This window comes from Orussus abietinus, unplaced genomic scaffold (assembly GCF_000612105.2).
Source record: "Orussus abietinus isolate OABI.00-Male unplaced genomic scaffold, Oabi_2.0 scaffold1, whole genome shotgun sequence".
NCBI classification, from domain to species: domain Eukaryota; kingdom Metazoa; phylum Arthropoda; class Insecta; order Hymenoptera; family Orussidae; genus Orussus; species Orussus abietinus.
In genome coordinates this window covers 3,803,233-3,821,151 of record NW_019396017.1, presented here as the reverse complement: position 1 = coordinate 3,821,151, position 17,919 = coordinate 3,803,233, and the positions used below count along the sequence as shown (strand labels likewise).

At 41.2% G+C, this 17,919-nt stretch overlaps 1 protein-coding gene across 18 annotated transcripts; it reads right to left on the bottom strand.

Annotated features, from left to right (window-relative positions):
• Nucleotides 1-250: 250 nt before the first annotated feature.
• LOC105698046 (rho GTPase-activating protein 190) lies at nt 251-17,817 on the bottom strand. 18 transcript variants are annotated; one of them, XM_012421925.2, is made up of 27 exons: nt 17,595-17,817; nt 16,985-17,524; nt 15,943-16,017; nt 15,297-15,854; nt 14,121-15,031; nt 13,792-14,001; nt 13,480-13,491; nt 12,743-12,929; nt 12,554-12,669; nt 12,292-12,444; nt 11,968-12,206; nt 11,691-11,892; nt 11,425-11,595; nt 11,087-11,338; nt 10,826-11,004; nt 10,518-10,701; nt 10,216-10,424; nt 9,832-10,094; nt 9,681-9,738; nt 9,330-9,569; nt 9,046-9,246; nt 8,839-8,930; nt 8,121-8,523; nt 7,918-8,049; nt 7,713-7,763; nt 7,499-7,595; nt 251-7,403 (listed from the first exon to the last, which is right to left on the bottom strand). In XM_012421925.2, the coding sequence occupies exons 4-27, from the start codon at nt 15,465-15,467 to the stop codon at nt 7,205-7,207; spliced, it is 4,932 nt and encodes a 1,643-aa protein (XP_012277348.1). In that variant the 5' UTR covers nt 15,468-15,854; nt 15,943-16,017; nt 16,985-17,524; nt 17,595-17,817; the 3' UTR covers nt 251-7,204. The 18 variants fall into 18 exon arrangements, with proteins under 18 accessions (XP_012277348.1, XP_012277329.1, XP_012277341.1 ...); XM_012421906.2 differs by having other exon boundaries at nt 9,681-10,094; XM_012421918.2 differs by having other exon boundaries at nt 8,121-8,490; nt 9,681-10,094.
• Between the last annotated feature and the right edge of the window lie 102 nt (nt 17,818-17,919).

The following is a 17,919-nucleotide window of genomic DNA, read 5'->3' as shown; positions in this document are numbered from 1 at the left end:
GCCATCTTTAATCGAGAGATACGATCGTCCACAGGTTAGGCCATTGGATTTTCAAAAGTGGCTCGCAGCCTCCGCTCGCTCCCAGTTGCTTTATTTTTCACCGCACAAATCAGCGCGCGGTTAATCGGTCCCATCGATGAAAACGAAAAAAAAAAAAGAAAAAGAGGGAATTTTCTCCCCCACGCTAACAGGGGGCATAAAGTATTCACGGAGGGGGGAAGGTCACCAAATCACGAGTCCGCCGTTCAAATTGTACATAAAGACGATTTTTATTTTTAAATACTTCCTGGACACCGATACTTCTGTCTTTTTCTCTTATTTCATCAATGTCTCTTAACCACCAGTAGGCGCTCTCCAGTTCGTTAATTCGACTGTCGGAGGTTAGAATCTGAGTCTCGTTAGGAAAAAGCGACGGACGCCAATCGGCCACAAAACGATCGAGCACGCGTGACCGATGGGCTTCCGAAAAATCGACTCGAATTACTGACGAGTCGAATCGTCAAGCGGTGCAACGCGATACGCAACGTCGTTCGGGTGACTCCCCGAGCGATCGATCGATCGGTACTGGAAAAGAAACTCGGTCGATCGGCGATCGAGTCGCGAGGGTGGTCTTTCGGCGACGGCGAAACCGCGAATGCCGTCCGAGACCGTTCTAATTTCCCGGGAAGGCCGCAAAATCTCCTCGGACGTCGATCGGTCGGTTGAGTTTCCTTCGTCGGGCCGCGGATTTGCATACATTGTTCGCGATACATTTCTCGGCCAACGTTAAGTAGCCCCGATATGTCACGGTTACGTGTGGGTACATCCGTAAAGATTAACGGCACGGGGCTTCCGAGTTCGTACAACTTCCGCAACCGTAACGTTAAGTTATGCCCCGCGTTAATGTATAGCACGGAATTACGGTTATGAATTTAATACACCCTACGTGCGATTCCCGACGTCACGGATCGCGCGCCATTAGCGAGAAATAATCGCGACGGGATGCGAGACGCGTCTTAACTCCCCGTGACGGTGGAATTTCGGAAGATTTTACGGAACATCGCTCGGAATTATCCGACCGGGTGAATTCGTCCGCTTGAAACGAGGGCGGAAGAAGTCGTGAGAACTAGGGGGCTAGAAAAAGTACCTAGGCCTCGGGAATAATATCCCTTGCCGACGAAGGACCGTCGACGTCCGCTGGATCGGAGCTGGATGCAGATCGAGGGATGAAATCGCGATCGATCGGTCGTCTCCCTTCTTTCTTTTATACGATCCGTCTCGCCGACCTTGGCGAGAGAAATCCCCCGCCTCGCTCGCACCGGTAATATTAATCGTTAATATATCCGCAGCCTCGATATACACGGCGGCCAAACGTAAGCAACAATATATACACATTAAAAAGCGTCGTTATAGTTAGTTTCGGGGGGTTCGATCGGTGAGGGAGAGCAAAGGGCCGGGCGAGGACGACGCGCCATTTACGGTTTCCCCTAGATCCAAAATGGCCGACGTCGGGCTCGCCCGATTGGTCGGTTCCTCTTTGTGCTTTCGCAAATTGACGCTACTCGCTCCTGGCTTTTCCTCGGGACCTCGGGAATATCCACGGGACATCTACCGAGGGATCTCCACTTAAACGTCGAACAAAAGTGCAAACCTTCTCGATTTACGGGATTTACGAGAAGTCGGTGGCGGTTGATTCGCGCCGTCGGGGAATGAAAAAACATCCTCGAGATAAATCAATCCCGATGGGGTGTAGCTTTGCAATTTATTCGCGCCAGGGAGAATATATTCGAGGAATGACAAATGCTCGGACTCGAGTAGACTCGTATCTCCGGAATGGATGGCAAAACCGCGTCGAAAAGATTTATTTCTCTCGGTCGAAAGACTTTCTTATTTTCTGGGTGCGTAAACCGCCGCGGAGTAAGTATTTATCGAGGCTACGGTTTGATTAAGGAAAAAATTGATTTTTTTCACAGGAAGGACCTAGGACATCTCATGGATCTCCCGTGGATATTCCCGGCTACGTACATGTGCTCGATGGCTCGAAAATGCCGTCCCTCTTCGGTTGAGGGATGCCCGCTCGATCGGCGACTCGAGATCCACAGGGCACGCCATGTTGGATGTATAAATATATTTATATAGAATATTTATATATATACGTGTAAACACTAAGTTATCTAGAAAAAGCCCTAATACTGCACATATCTTCAATTTTACACAAATATCAGCGGCGTCCACCAGTCGCCTCGGATTGCGCTCGAGCTCCAGTTACGTTTACGTCTTATATACAGTATTCCCAGATCGAGAGAATTCCCATTGGATTTAATTCGTTACTAATTAGTAATTAATTATTTAAGGTACCGTAGGAGTAATAGCATAGTTTCCAAGAAATTCGAAAGTATGGCTAGTACCGGACCTCGGTGGAACGAAAGTGCGCTTCGTAATGTCATATCTGGAGATACGACACGTTCTATGATATTTCCATATCTCTTCAGTTATCCCGCCCTGTACGCGAAGCTACCACCTGGGAATCCGTAAAAATCCGTCCTCCGAATTTCGGTATAGATCGGTTAGGGTTAAAAATGAAGAAACGTGACAAACGAGGCGCTCATCGAATTCGAAGGGAAACGGCTACGACGATTAGGCCGATCGCTCGATCGTTGAGCTATCGATCAACGGTCGGAAATCGAACCTTCGATCGCGAATCACAAGTACGCGGGAACGAGAGTGGTATCGACGCCAGATCCAAGGAATTTCGAGTCGAATAAATGATTCGCTTTCAAAAACAATAAAGTGAATACATTTCAAGGTTGAACACTCTTTGGTATAGAGACATCGAATGAAATAAATATCACCTACGCATAACGCAATTAAGAGATTCATGAGAAAAATGAACATGCTAAACGCGCAATGGAATGCCTATAAAAAAAAGAAATACCCTTCAAAGTTGAACACATTTTGGTTGATATCGAAACGCTAATAAGAAATCGCAGAGAAAAAATTAAATATACACCTTGGAAAATATTTACGAAGCGAGCCTGAAAGCGTATTGGATCGAAGAAGGGAAACGTTCGAAATGCGCTTAACCCCTGCAAACATTTCAGTTATCCGATCTCCAAATAGAGTAAAAGTCCCTCGATAAGGTTCGAATGTCCGAAAATTCCTGGAGAATGCGATCCTTGGCGGAAAGTGGCCCATACCTCTTCCTATCCTACACATTATCGGACCGACCCGATAACCTCGTGTATTAATGCAACGGCCGAAAATACATTGAAAACAAATTAAAAATAATAAATCATAAAATAACATCTGCCAAAAAAAAAAATTAGCAGACTGACTTGGTCATTTATCGATCGGACACTGCATCGTTCCTCGCGTATCGGACCGATCGAGATCGGCGAGAAGAGGGAAGCAAAAGCCCAAAATCGAGGCGTTTCGAGAAATCGGAGCGTTAGGCTTCGCCCGTCAGATTGACCGAGGAAATCGCGCTAGAAGGAGGAACCTCGAACGAGAGCGTAAATACTAATCGCAAGGAAGTAGGAAAAAGGGAACGTCGCGCCATCCGAGAGAGAAAATCGAGTTTAGTCCTCGACCATACGTCGACAAAAGGGCAGATATCGTTGCCGTTTACGTTCCCGGATCGGTCCGAGGAGACCATTTCCCGACCACGTTTCCGTGATTTCCCGCGATCGGGATCCTCGAGACGGCTCCAAAGCCGGAATTTTACGAGCGAGCTTAAGCGCTAAGTCGCGATTTATTTACCGGCTCGGCCAATAAACGAGCGGGATTCGACCCCCGAACTCTGGCTCGGAACCCTTCGAATTGATTTTAAATGCGACCCTATAACTCGGGCTTAAAACTTCATTTTCTACAGGCGGTAGTTAACCATTCACGGCGGAACGAGATTTGCCCACTCCTCCGGGAATGGGATTTTCGAAACCGTTTCGAGACGACTTAATCTCGAGGGCTTGATTTTTCCTATAGGGCTAAAAAAAAAGTGCTCGCAAAAATTCGGCCTCGCAGTCGTCCCTAAGACAATTGCATCGGTGCTCCCAATCGTGCGCGAGGTCGGCCTGCTATGCGCACTTTAACTTTAAGGCTACTCCTTAGAAATACGCACGTACGAATGTATAAAACTCGATCGCGGCGCGGCGGAAATCTAATTGATCCGCCGGTCGCGAGATTTCGCTCACAGATCGTACAAACACATCATTTTCGCTCTTTCGCTTCATTAATTACGAAACATGCACGCGCGATCGCTCGAACGGGTCGACTTCGAAACGGGCTTTTTAACGATCGACGCCAGTAACGACCGATGACAATGCCGCGTTTGGAGGCGTCATATTTACGGGACGCAAATCACTCGGCATATCAAGCGTGGAATAGTTAATAGAGGAAGTAATACCGCCGTTAAATCGTCAGTTAAGTTTTGATCGCAGTTATCGTCGGCCATGTTGAATTCGGCAACGTACGGAATATCCTTAAATAAATGATTTCGCTTCTCTCGATGCAAACGCTTTAATAATTGTTTTCAATGCTATAAAGGATACGCGTGGTCTCTTCTTTGCATTTTCTCGCGCGATGGAAAATTTCCGAAGTCCCTCGTCGGGGGGCGGGAAAATTTGGCGGGACTTTGAAAATCGCGAAACGAGTCGACGCTTTCGAGCGAACTCACTTGGAGCGTGCTCGGGACATTTCGCCCTCCACCTTCCAGATAAAAAACCTGTTGTCTCAACGGCTTCGAAGATCAAAGACTCGCAGCCGACGTGCGTGTTCGCACGGTATTTAAGTACGCATACATACGGAGAAATGTATGAAGAGAGCTACGGAGGCGAGCTTTTGACCCATAAGTCGTCCGAAGGCATACAATTATTACGATTGTAACATCAAATTGTATAAATTATGGCACATCTAGAGGAAACTATTACCAACTATTCGTACGGGCAGGTCTCGATACTTTCCTATCACTGTTGACCATCGCTCGCTCTCGCGACTGGACCCCTAAAATGCTACGCTAGACGATCCGAAAAAGTCCCTGAACATTTATTTCTATAAATTTTTTTCTTTTCCTAGCGAACGTACTTACAGGCGTTCACGCGATATCGGGTAATCGCTATGCTCCGCTTTCCGATGACGGTGATATAACTTCAAGATTGTAATACTGCTTCCATAGATGTGTAAAGTAGGAATGTAAATAAGCGAAATTACCATGCTCGCTGTTTAATCGAGATATTTTCGACCTAACTTCAACGTATTGCAGAGGGCTTTCCAGAGTTATCGGATTCTCAAAAATTAATGTATTCGTTTACAAAGAAATCGTGTAACCGCGCCACTTAGTACTTAAACGTAAAATAATTTACATGGAGACTTCCATACTGAATCTCAATATAGAAAATAATAATACTAGTCATTGATGCCAATTGTTCACCAATTTCGCCACAATTATTAATGTCGATCGTACTATCCTCTTAAATTGTACTAAACTCAAATAAACGATATTCGTACATTATGACGATCAATACAAAATATAAACGCTTACAAACATTCAAGCTCGAATGTGCCGTTTGAAACAAATAATAAAATATTTTACACTCGTAAAAAAAAAAATGTGTATTCGCACACGACCGTCTTAAAAAATGATACAAAATGTTTCTCGCGCGTGATGAATCGCTCCCTCGATAATTTGTACAAATAAATATTACTGTACATTCATTTAAATTTATTTAGAGTCGTCAGGCTCTATAAAAGCAGATTAGCTTAAAGTTATAGCTCTTTTCCGCAATCGACATTCTCGGCTGACTGCAGAATGTAGCCGATGTCATATCACGGTATTAGCAGGGATTATCTGCCGTGTATTTTGACTTATCTAACATCTGCTATTATTTATTGTGTGTCAAAGATTTATCAAACGATCGAGAACCTGCCCTTAGGTTTTCCAGCGTACCGTAACTTGTGCGTGTGTTGTTATTTCAAATTGTCTCAGCAATTACTATGACGTTCCTCCTTATTTACAGGGATCGAAACATACGCTGTATATCACTGGTAAATACCGTCAAAATCGTTTATGCAAAGAGCGCATATCGAGGACACTTAATCCATTACATCCGTTAGGTCGAATCCAGTGCATCGAGATCTTTCCGTCTATTTTTGAGATTATTCAAATTTTCAACCACAGACACGTCTGTCTCAAAAATCATCAAGCTAATAATCCTAATACACGAAACTTAACTTTCATCGATCTAAAATTGCATAGAATCCTTCCTAACCACAAGATCTACCCTGTAAAAAGAACTGATTTGAACATAATCTTTGTTAATACGCAAATAAATTTTTCACAGTCACGCGTAACGTTCTTTCATGAACTTAAAATTATTACTAGCTAATTACGCACAACCGGGAGATTTGCGAAAGACTTTTTTTCCGTCTAGAAGCTTAACTCCCTCGGAATGTGAAATTTCGGCAGGAAGCTCAGGACATTTGTGAAATTTTATTATTAAGAATGAGTATTTACTTCCATTTAATTGGATTAAAATCATTGTTATTGTAGGGTAAAGTTCCCCGACGTTAATTAAGATTTACTGCCGCTTTCCTGATTACAATCGGAGATCAGAAAGTCTGGGCTGGGTTCGCGATCTTATCCCATTCGCCAATCTCCCTTACAGTGTACACGTATAAAATAAAAATCAAATAAAACAAAATCGTAAACTAAAGAAAAAGCAACATCGACCTCTCGTACACTAATTAGCCATTAAGGATCGAACGCGCCGACTCTTAGCGTTCACTGATCAATAAATACATCTCTCTCGATACATCCAACATGACACATGCATACCGTTATGACACATGGATTGACTCATTGACTCTTTCTACTCGCGTTCGCCGATTTCAGAAGAAAAAAAAGAGAAGCAACGTGACCTCTTGTGGGTCCGACTATTCGTGTCGGTATTCCTTTTTTTATAAGAAAGTCCATACTCCGATCGATTCACCTTGGCAAAGAGGACATCTTACAAGGGTACGCGCCCTAATAATTATCAACTAAATGTGAGACCAACTATTATGCGTTGACTGTTAAACGACGCGAGTCGAACGATTCATACAAAACGTGCCGAAGCCGACTCGCGATGCTCCGGACGGAGAAACGACACGTTATCATTGCGCTGATCACTTATGCGCCATTAATGTCGTTGCTCTTCCTGCTCGGTAAAGCTCCCAGGACGAGGTCCGTCACTCAAACCATGACGATAGCTTCCTTGCCACAGAATAGGAATGGATATTGATCGATCATCGTCTGCACAACGTCCTCCAAGTACGGCCTCATAGCTTCGAACCTGCCTAGGTCGTTAAACTCTATCGGCAGAAGAGTTGGCCACCAGCAGATTGCTAGGTTTTTGCTGTCCATACTGTTCAACTTACAGTTCTCGGCAACTCTGAAACCCGAGCGGAAATTAGAATTTTCAATATAAAACGGAATTAAAAAAAATCCGCTCGGCATCGCCAATCCGGATAAAAATAAAATACTTACTTGACGAAATGTTGAAAAATAAATTTCAAGACGTCGAAATTCACCGGATTCAACTTGTTAAGCATGAGACGCAAGGCGAGCAGTCTACAGCTTCGGTCTGCAATTACCGTAATTATTGGTCGGATATTTTGAGAATCGAAATAAAAATAGAAATAAGAGCGAATCACAAAATTCAAAGAATCTTGTGTCTAATGCAAAACGATACGATACTGACCTTCCATATTCATGCAAGTTGCTGACATCGGTTTGCTGATACCGCGTGCACCTACGATGAGAACGGAAATGAAAATACGTTGTATAATTGTTGGATCCGTAAATACCATTCCCATAAATCCGTAAATACGATAAACGAGAAGAGAAGCACCAGTCAATTCAGAAGAAAAATTTGGCACTTTCGTAGAATCTTGAGAAAAACTTACCCGATATATCCTCCAATTCACTCATACGGTCTTTGTCGATCAATGGCGGTAACCTTTTCGAAAAGAAGTCCTTCAAAGCAGTTGCTACGGCATTTACAGGAATGTCCAACGAATGTATATCCACGTTACCATCTACAAATATTAAATGGAACATAAGCAATGCAATGCGCTAACAAAATAAAGTAATGTAATTTGTTATCCACCTTCTTCAAACTTCTGAAAGAGCAGCTCGACATGTGCTCGGTTACCAGGCACCCTGTATATTCCTTCCGAGTCTAAACCCTCGTCCTCGATAAAACGTACACATTTCTCAAGAAAGAGAGGGATTCTATTTGTCTCGCTCTGGGCAAAGTCTTCGATTAAAGGTTGTTGAAGCTGCGATTGTCCAGACATGGTTGCGCCGCTTCCAGCTTTGGTCTGTTTAAGTTTCTCCTGCTTCTTCTTTTCTCTCTCCTTTTCTTTTTCCGCGTGCTTCTTCAATTTTTCCTCCTTGAGTCGCCGTTTCTCCATTTTCTCGTCCTCCTTCGCCTTCTGCTTGTCCCTCTTTCGACTAAGTTTATCGCCTTCCTTCCCCTTCGCCAGGATACCAAACTGTTCAGTAACGTGCTTTCAATGATAATTAAAAAATAAATGGAAACATGATTAAACTACATCTTCCCCGACGCCATAGAATCAACTGATTTTCTGAATGCGAACACGATGTTAAACATTTTATTATTATATTATTTTAACTCCGTTCAGACATATTTTTCTATTGCAGTTAGAGATATATTTTGAAACACGCGCGCCTAACTGCTTACATATAGTTGGAATGTGCTTAAATATTGCTCATAGAACGCCAAATATTTTTTTTTCACATAACTATGATACTCAATCAAATCATAGAATCTTTAATTTCTACAAAATATCTTGGTGACTTACGCTGGGAGAGTTGATTTCCCGTGGAGAGGAGACGTCTAAACTGGACTCGTCGTCTGGAATGTTGCCGAAGGAATTATCAACCCTTTGTTTAGCTACACAGATAAAAGATTAATACAAAATAAAAAAAAATATCCCGGGACCTTGCTAAATTCTTTTATAGCTCCATATACTCCGAAATATTCCGGTAAGATTACGTGCAAGACTTACAGGCCGTACTAAACATTTCTTGTGTCATGTGTTTCAAATTGAAAGGATGTTGCAACGTTGCAGCAAGATGCTGATGTTGCAGCGAATTTCCAAACCTTCTTCTTAAGCTCACTGCTGCATGTTTATACTGTTTTGACCTAGACCTGGAGGTGTGTTCTGGGTCGCTTGATTCAGAACTGTCTGGCGTTTCGCTCGATACTACTAGAACAAACCCCATGAATACAAGTTATTAATCAGACAGTGTATCAGAAAATATATCCAAACATGAAATAAAATTTCCGAACCTCGTTCCACTGGCTCGACACGCCAATTCTTCTCTTCCTTCATTGTGTAATTCAGTCCAACGATCCCATCTCCACTGCCCATACTAACTAACGATGGTACCTTAGGAGTAGCTACTGGTATCGCAGTACGTTTTTTACGTATTCTTTTATGAGATGAAGGTTTCTTGGTGCCCTTTCCTATCACGTCCGCGACCCTCTGTCTCTCCAAGGAACTCCACTCCGAATCCGAGTCACTGTATGCTTTTATGAAAAAAAAAAAAAAAATGTATATTACACTACATTCGTAAGTATCAGTATTCGGCATTCCACGTCATGCAAGAAGCTATTCATCGACTAGACAAGAGTTCTTACATGGTTGTCCCTTTTCTCGCCTATGACGTAGTTTCGACTTGTTATTTCCAATAGAATCCTGAACCAAAGCATACATGTAGTCGCCATCATAAGCCGAATATAAATTTGGTACCACATCTTTAACTTGTGCATATTCAGAGCCAAGATCTACCAGTTCAGGAGTCGCGAGAGGGGCATGACCCATGCCGATTTTACTACCATGCTCATCCTTCTCTCCTATGGTCATCCTAGCTATCGCGTCTGTCACATTTGAAAAGTCCTTTAAATTGATTTTCCCAGGTTGCTTCAGGGTTTGACTGTTTCCTTTCGGTCTTGGTTTCATCTGAGAAATGTGTCGCCGTCCGGTAGTGAACGCGCGATGAGAGTAACTGTTCGTAACTCCATCTTGATGCATAAATGTGTCTTTGACCCAACCTATGCCACGAAATAAGGTTACAAATATTAATTACGAAAGACTTGTAAGGACATTGCACATAATCAAAATACAGGAATACATTCATGGACCAAAGTAAGCATACCCAACAATGTTGCTTACCTGACAGCTTGTTAGGGATGTCTCCGCTCTTTAATAGCTCCCTTTCTCTCTCCTCCCTGTGAAAATCGACTTGACTGTATATATCGCTATCGTCACTAGGAGTGGCTCTGTTGTCAGCAAATTGCTCGGTCAGCCCAGTATCACCAAGGTCTCCATCCGGAGTTAACTGCTCGTACGACTCCGAACCGCTCCTAAAAGTCACGGACATACTGCTACACATTAGACTTTTAACTTACACTGAGAATAATAATTTGTATAACATTTGAGTACATTATAACAAAAAAGTTGTTTCAAGTGCTTACCCATCATCCGGTGTCTGCAGATGATAGCTCTCATGACGTGGAGGTGGCATCGGATGTAAAGCGGAGTACTCCAAAGTACCTTCACCGCTATCGTTCAAATTACCAGGCTCTTCCATGTTAAATGCTTGTTCGATTTCAGGTTTCTTCTCCCAGACTTCTTTGAAAAACGGAGTGTAGAAAGCAGCTATAAAATAAAATAAAATAAATATAAAAACGTTAAGATGAAGCAAAAATATTTTTCAAATTTAACAAGTACAGCATTTTTGTGGATGGTCAGCACAATTAAGAAAATTATGTCCCGATCATACTTTTTTGTTGACAACTTGATGCCGATGTCATGAAATGCGCTTGCAATCTGTCTGCAATGGCATTTCCCTCCGTGATGAGTGCATGACTTAAGTCGTTACTGAAGAAGGCATTTGCTCCACCAGTGTCAGTTACAGCCATTATTTGGATCGGTAAATTTGGTATGTTCATTGAAAAGGCACTAAGAACGATATGAATGATTAATCGTATGAGCCTGAACAGCAATTAATCTGGTAAGATTAATTGCAAAATGCACAACTTACTTAAGGGTTGCTAAAGAAGCTTTCCGTTTTGTAGAATACACTAAAATGAATCCATGGACCAGTTCATCTCTAAATGCATTTGCCCCGTGAAAACTAGAAATTATAACTTCGACTCGTCGCTTCGACTCCCCTAGGAACGTTTCCAATACGATAGATCTGTCACCACTCAAAAAGCAACACTGATGACTCAACAATGGCCCTAAAACGTTTTCTACCGAATAAGGATCTCCACAAAACATACACATTATTATTCTGAAAAAAATGAAATAATGATCAGAAGTCGACACCGTGTTCAATCAGAACTTGTTGAAAATGTCACTAATTTCATCTAGAAGTACCTTATGTCAGGCTCCAAGCACTCAATGACACTTTGATAAATGTTCAAGAAACCTGCACGGTGATTTATAGATTGTATGAGTTGCTGAAGTGCATCTTTCACAAGTGCTGTGGGAAATCTCTTATCCGGTTCTAAGTCATCGATGCACACATCGATGAAAGGGCACTGCAAGCTGTAATAAAATATGCATGAATATTATAAAACCGAAGTAAAAATTAATTGGTATCAAATATTATAATACCGTGCTTCACAAAACATATTACACACCTGTCTGCAAGACTCTGGCCTTCTTCTCTGAGACGTAACGCTTCAATCTCATCAATACTGGATTCTGGGACGAACATTATAACAATTGGCAAACCCTGAAAAGGGAGCCTGTCCTCTTGCTCTAGATTTGATAAAAGGGTCTTTTCCAAAGAAGAGCGTATATATTCGAAAGACTCCTCGTTTGCATAGATGCAGAAGGATCCTGAAAATTGAGGTGTAATTATAACGTTTTTTTTATTTTATCTTTAAATTATTGTAAAAGTGTAAAGAGGAGTACCGTGTGGCATAAAGTCAGAAGTAGTAAAAGAATTATGCGGCAATCCTACATCCCCATCGATGACTCTGTAACCGAGGGTATACAACTGACAATCGATCTCCACCTCATCGTCTTCTGTCTGTGCTCTGATTTCACGTGCAAATTCTTCACTGAGACCATTACTGCCAAGTATAACTAAATTTAATTCATTGTTTTCTGATGATAGTTGCCACTGGCTACTGTGGTTCCACGAGGACGGTCTATAAAAAAAAAATGTATTCTTTACCTATCATGAAGAGCCATTATGGAACATAAAAAAAATTAAAGTATTTAAGTTTTAGTTACCTGTGCGCTTTTGTTCCAAGTATTCGTTCTATTAGAGCATCCATACAATTTGGAAATGCTGGACAGTGTTCTCTTCTTGGGCAATGTACAAATCCCAAATGCTGGAACAGCATTAGCTTTCGATCCTGATCGAGTCTATCTAAAGCTTTATATCTAAACAAACAGAAAGCATTATTAGAATCGAACGTAAGATGTAGGGGAAAGTACAAGATAGAATATACGTTTCCCAATGAATTAAGTGAATTTCATTCTGAATATTTACCTAAAGTCATCTATCAAAGCATCAGTGATTTCTTTGATATCGTCTTGCGTGATTGTTCCCGAAGGAGCTATACTTTTGAAATGATAAAATAGGTCTGCGTGTTCCAATAATAATTCCTAAAAGAAATTGATATGAAAGGTTAATGTTCTGTATGTATTTGAGAGAACTCGGCATAGTTGTAATACAAACCTGAAAATTGTGTTTTGCCTTTTCGATAATTTCTTTTTGATGCTGATCATAAATTTCGTGACAATCGAGATGAGAAAGAGCTTCAAAACATTCCCGTCCCATGAAAAGCACTCTAACTTCTGACAAATGTTTGCCAGGAGTAACATATCCGGTTTCTTCTAGTAACTGTTTGAATTGTTTCTTCCATCTACAGAGACGTTGAAATATTAAAACTGAATGTCAAAATATGGATGCAATATGAAGTGAACCGTTAATGTAACATAAAGCCGTCTATGTTACACTTATAACTACTCCGCAACTAATCTATTGAATTCATAAATAAAATATGAGTAAAACCGAACTATTGCTAATTAAAGAATTGTTTGAAATTATTTAACATGAGGTTTAAACTAAACTTTTTAAGTATGCAAACCCTTTCAAACAAATCTCGATGATTGGAAATGGAGGGACACGTGTCATATCAACTCTCTGCGAAACCACAAACCACAAAGAATTCTCATGTTTCTCTCGCATTGCAATGCGTTACGAATCGTCGTAATATTAACCAACATTGATCAAGATTCAAACGACAATCTTGACGTAAAACTTCACAATAATTCTGATTTAGAAATTCATTTAACACTGATTGTAAAATATTCTATGTAATAATTTAGAGCATAACTCAAACTAGACGATTATTTTGACAATTCCGTATACATTTTTAAATTACACAGCGATATATAAGCATATAGCATTACCTTTTTGGAAGTCTGCATAAAGAAACGCCACCCAGAATAAAGCAAAAGCATTAGTACACTGCTCAGGAATAATTTTAAAAATATTGTTTTAGACACCCCTAGTAGTAATTTGGTTGCATCTATATGGAAATACCCACACCACGTTATAGTTCACAGTTACGATAGAAAAAGTAATCAAATTGCTAACTAATCTAACATCTCTATCATGGGTGAACTCTATTAGTTGAGACATCACTGCAGTCGAACATGTAACAAGTTCTACAGGAGTATTAGAATTCTGTCATCGAAAAGCACCGATAACAAAGTACTTACTCGAGTCTTCGCTGCTCTTGTTGTAGAGCATTTACATGGTTCTTAAACACAGTCTCTGCTTCTGGTGTTTCCAATACATCATACGGAATCTTTGAAGTGTTATTTTCTCCAAAATCATAATCGATCCAAGGAATATCTTCGGGGCATTCATAAAAGTACTGATGAAAATCAGGATGTTCCTTTATGTACTGTTGCACCATAGACCAATCCCTAAGAAGAATGGTGAAAAATGCAAAACTCATAAAGTCTCAATACATAGCGGAAAGCATATGACCATGACAAAATTAATTATCATAACGATACAACAGTTTGTTGCTTGCGGCACTTACTCGTTAATTAAATTAGATATGTCTGGACATATTTCTTGAAGTATTTCTGGCAGCATATCTAAGTAGCCTTGAATCTTCTTGGCCACTTGTTCGTCTTTTAATTTTTTAATGTGTCTTCTGAATTGTCGCTGAGTAGCATCGATGCCAAACAATTCCACAAAGGTTGTGAACTCTTTGTACTGTGCTAACTTTTTGGATGCTTGAGACCAGAGTGCTCTATAATCGGTAACATGTACCCGAATGAGCCTTTGCAAAGACTCTGTCGAAGAATCCAAAAGTTCCTTTCTAGCTCTGGCTGCTTCAGCGAAAGGAGTCACTTTACTACGCATCTTGGTCTTGTCAATCATTTGTGCCAAAAGTACAAAGGCCAAATCAATATTTATGTTTTCGTGTGCGGAAGTCTCCACTAACAAAATTGAATTCTTGTATTCCTTCCGCATGACCAATTTCTCAGCTTCTTTCACGTACTGTTCACTTGCATCGTCATTCTTGGTCGTGACCAATATCAATGGTTTTTTGGTCTTCATTAGATTGTTCAGTATATTTGCCACTATCTCTATCTGCTTCTCTATGGAACGGTTCGGTACTACACTAACGTCAAAGACACACAGAAACCCGTCGATATTCAATTTCCCATCCGGTAGAACCTTTTGCTCATACTCCTTCTCAATCCCTAATTGATTCTTGCAAATATACATCAGCTTCTCTGCGCTGGTAATCTTGGTGGCAGAACATCTTTTCGCATAAGGTTCCATTTTGCCTCCTTTGAAAGGTTGAAAGGAAGCATCATCTATAAATTCAGTGTGTTCTATCACTTGAAATTGAAATTCGGTTCCATCTTCCATAGACTTCGTCACTTCTCCCCAGTAAAGAAAGTGATCGTTATTCACGACTCGACCACTGAAGTCGGACTATAAAAACATAAAATAGAAATATGATTTCAAAGACCTTATTTTACTGAGCTTACTAAAAATATATGGTAAAAAAAAAGTTTTAAAAAATAGAAATGATAAATATTCTAGCCAACACATTTTCAGGTAATGAGGTTTGTTTCAATCTCCTTTATGCTTGCCCTTGTTCACCTTTGAATACATATTACAGGAATAAAATATAAGTGCCAAAATTTAGAACACTTAACACTTGCATTTTATATTAATAATTAATATAATTAATCACCTGTGACAGAACAGAAATATGATCCACGCTGTAGTCGTCACAGAGTGAGCGCATGAAACGATTACAGAGACACGACTTTCCGACGCCAACTTGTCCTTTGTCTTTTTCTGTACCAGACAAGCCAACGACGGCAACATTGATGCTTTTAACGTTATCGTTCTTACGAGCCATCTTTCCAACAATGTACGATTCAGTATACAAAGACGATCGATGAGAAAATATATTGAATTCTCTTCAGAAGGGCCTTGTTGTCGACATCCTTGATACTTGTGCTCATAGATTCAAAACAATGTTTTTCATATAATTTTATCAAAACCACTGTTTTTGATTTTCACCGTTACTTCTTTATTTAAAATCCCATATAAAAATCACTGCCTCTTCCCTTTGGTAACATCACTTTCCTCGTCATTGGTTTCCTCAATTTCACTTTATATCACCATGCTGGATACTCGAACGATGTCATAATTTCGTGTCTGTCCATGAATTGTTGCACATATACTCTTTGAAAATCGACGTATAAAGCGCGTTCTTTGGAATGTCATTTGTGTCACTTTTGCTCTAAGAATGTTTAGATCAAAGATCATTAATCGAAGCATCACATCTTGTCACGTGTTAGCAGTGATAACTTGGAATCATCAAGTATTACCTTTATTGTTAATCGTTACGTTCAAAACTTTTAGCACAACTATGAGCAATGGTTATCTGGAATGGCACTGTTTATCTGAAAATAACAGAAATTTAAACAAAATTGAAACCAAAAAAATTCTTTTATTCGATTATTCTCCTAACGACGCTCTAATAACCTTCCGAATTCTATCAAATCCTCCTGACAAGGAACAACCTATCTAATCGGTCAACGCAACGCCATTATAAACTAAATTTTATCTTTCGAGTTCGAACGGGAAGTCAGCCATTGGAAGTCGAGGTACGTCATAAAAGAACATATTAAAAAAATATTCCAAAACTGACAACATTTCCTAACAGACGGAACAAGCATTCCAATGAAGCTCTTTTTACCCAACCTACGCTTGAATCCAATCGGTCTTCCAAATGAAAGAGGTTATCCCCTTGGCTCCTAACAAATTTTTGGGCTCATCGGAGCAACGTCATAGTATCTAGCAAGACCTATCGACATTTCTCGTAGAAAATCCATAGATTTCTAAAACATTAAAATTGGAGCTCTAATACTGCCCACGGATAAACGACACGACCCAACCAAGCGACGTCGGACTGTCGTGTATTTTAATCACCATCCTAGATCGCCCACGCCGGTTCCGCGTCGCTTCCATGCCGATGTGCCCGGCACCCATCGCACGTTCCTCGGACCCAAGGGTGAATCACGCTCTTGAAAAAGTAGTCACGAGACATCCGAGTGACAGCTACGAGTAGATCAATATGCATCGTGGGAATTCACGGAGCCAATTCGGAGCGACGAAGCCCGGAACGGTTGCGGGTCCGGGAATGCCTCGAAAAAGGAAAACCTGGACAAAACGTATCGAGAAGCACCTCAAACGAAAGGACGTGTCCTGGGGTGGAGGGCTGACATCTCCGAGGCGATGATATCCATCGGACACGGCGACCGGCCGTGCGACGAGACTCTCGCGTAGCCTCGACTCGGCTTTGGCGGAACGAAACGAAATCGGACGAGCTTTCGAACTTAAGAGGTAATCCCCGAGGGGCCTCCTCACCTCCTCGTGGCCGCTCTTCGACGCGGCCTCTCAAGATTCCTCGCGGAGCCCCCAAGGGTTGCGGGCATGTAAATAACTGGACGTCAAATGTCGAGTACTGGCCCGTAAGGGAGCCATCTTGGTGGGTGGGCACACGGCAATTGATGTTTTTCGGATGGCTACTACCACGTCGATTCCTGCCGTGACGCGAAGCTGACCGGAGAGAGGTCCACGGAGGCCTGTTCGGTCATGTCCGAACCTGTCCAGAGTCCACGGGTCCTGCCACCTCCGGATTCAAAGGTGCCGCCGAAATGCTCAAAAATAATCTTACTAGTCACAAGATTTAACCGTTTCAATTTTACTTTATTAGATGGAACTTTGATATTTTTTTTCTATTCTGAAATACGGGAAACGCCTTGTCGCTAGGCTTTATTGAATTATTCTCGAGGATATGAAATTTTCCTCTACTTTGATGTATGGAACAAGGAGCGTTGAATGGTGTGAAAAATGTCAATTGTAGGAATTTCAGGTTCCGAGTGCTCGAGTACTTTCATTCATAATCTGTAAAGTGCCATCTTTAGACCATGTGCAGAAATAATATCAAGAGAGATAGTAGATGTCGGTACGTTACCGATTTCATCGCTCGGAGTTGCCATCTACCGGTGACTGGTATTATCTCCCTGCACGACATATTAAAACTAATTCTATTTAAATCGTTAGCATTTGGTAGCATTTCCAATTTGTATTTGATAGCTTGCTCTCAAGAAATTGCTGCGTCGAGAACGACGGAAAGTAAAAATATCGTGATTATTTTTTAATGCTTTTGCAAAAATGCCCATACATGGATACGTTTCGATGAACAGGATTGCAAAAACGAGGCCGAACGTCCCGTGGGTACGTAACGACAGTGCACCCGCTGTTACATTTAATTGAAATAAAAAAAAAATAGTTCATGA

What these genes read in the sequence shown, in the direction of transcription:
- LOC105698046 (XM_012421908.2), bottom strand. Translation starts at nt 15,467, where the DNA reads ATGGCTCGTAAGAACGATAACGTTAAAAGCATCAATGTTGCCGTCGTT. An exon ending in CTTTCAGAAGTTTGAAGAAG is followed by an intron (nt 8,050 to 8,120) that starts GTGGATAACAAA and finishes TAATATTTGTAG; the next exon opens with ATGGTAACGTGGATATACAT. An exon ending in ATTTTTCAACATTTCGTCAA is followed by an intron (nt 7,404 to 7,498) that starts GTAAGTATTTTA and finishes CTCGGGTTTCAG; the next exon opens with AGTTGCCGAGAACTGTAAGT.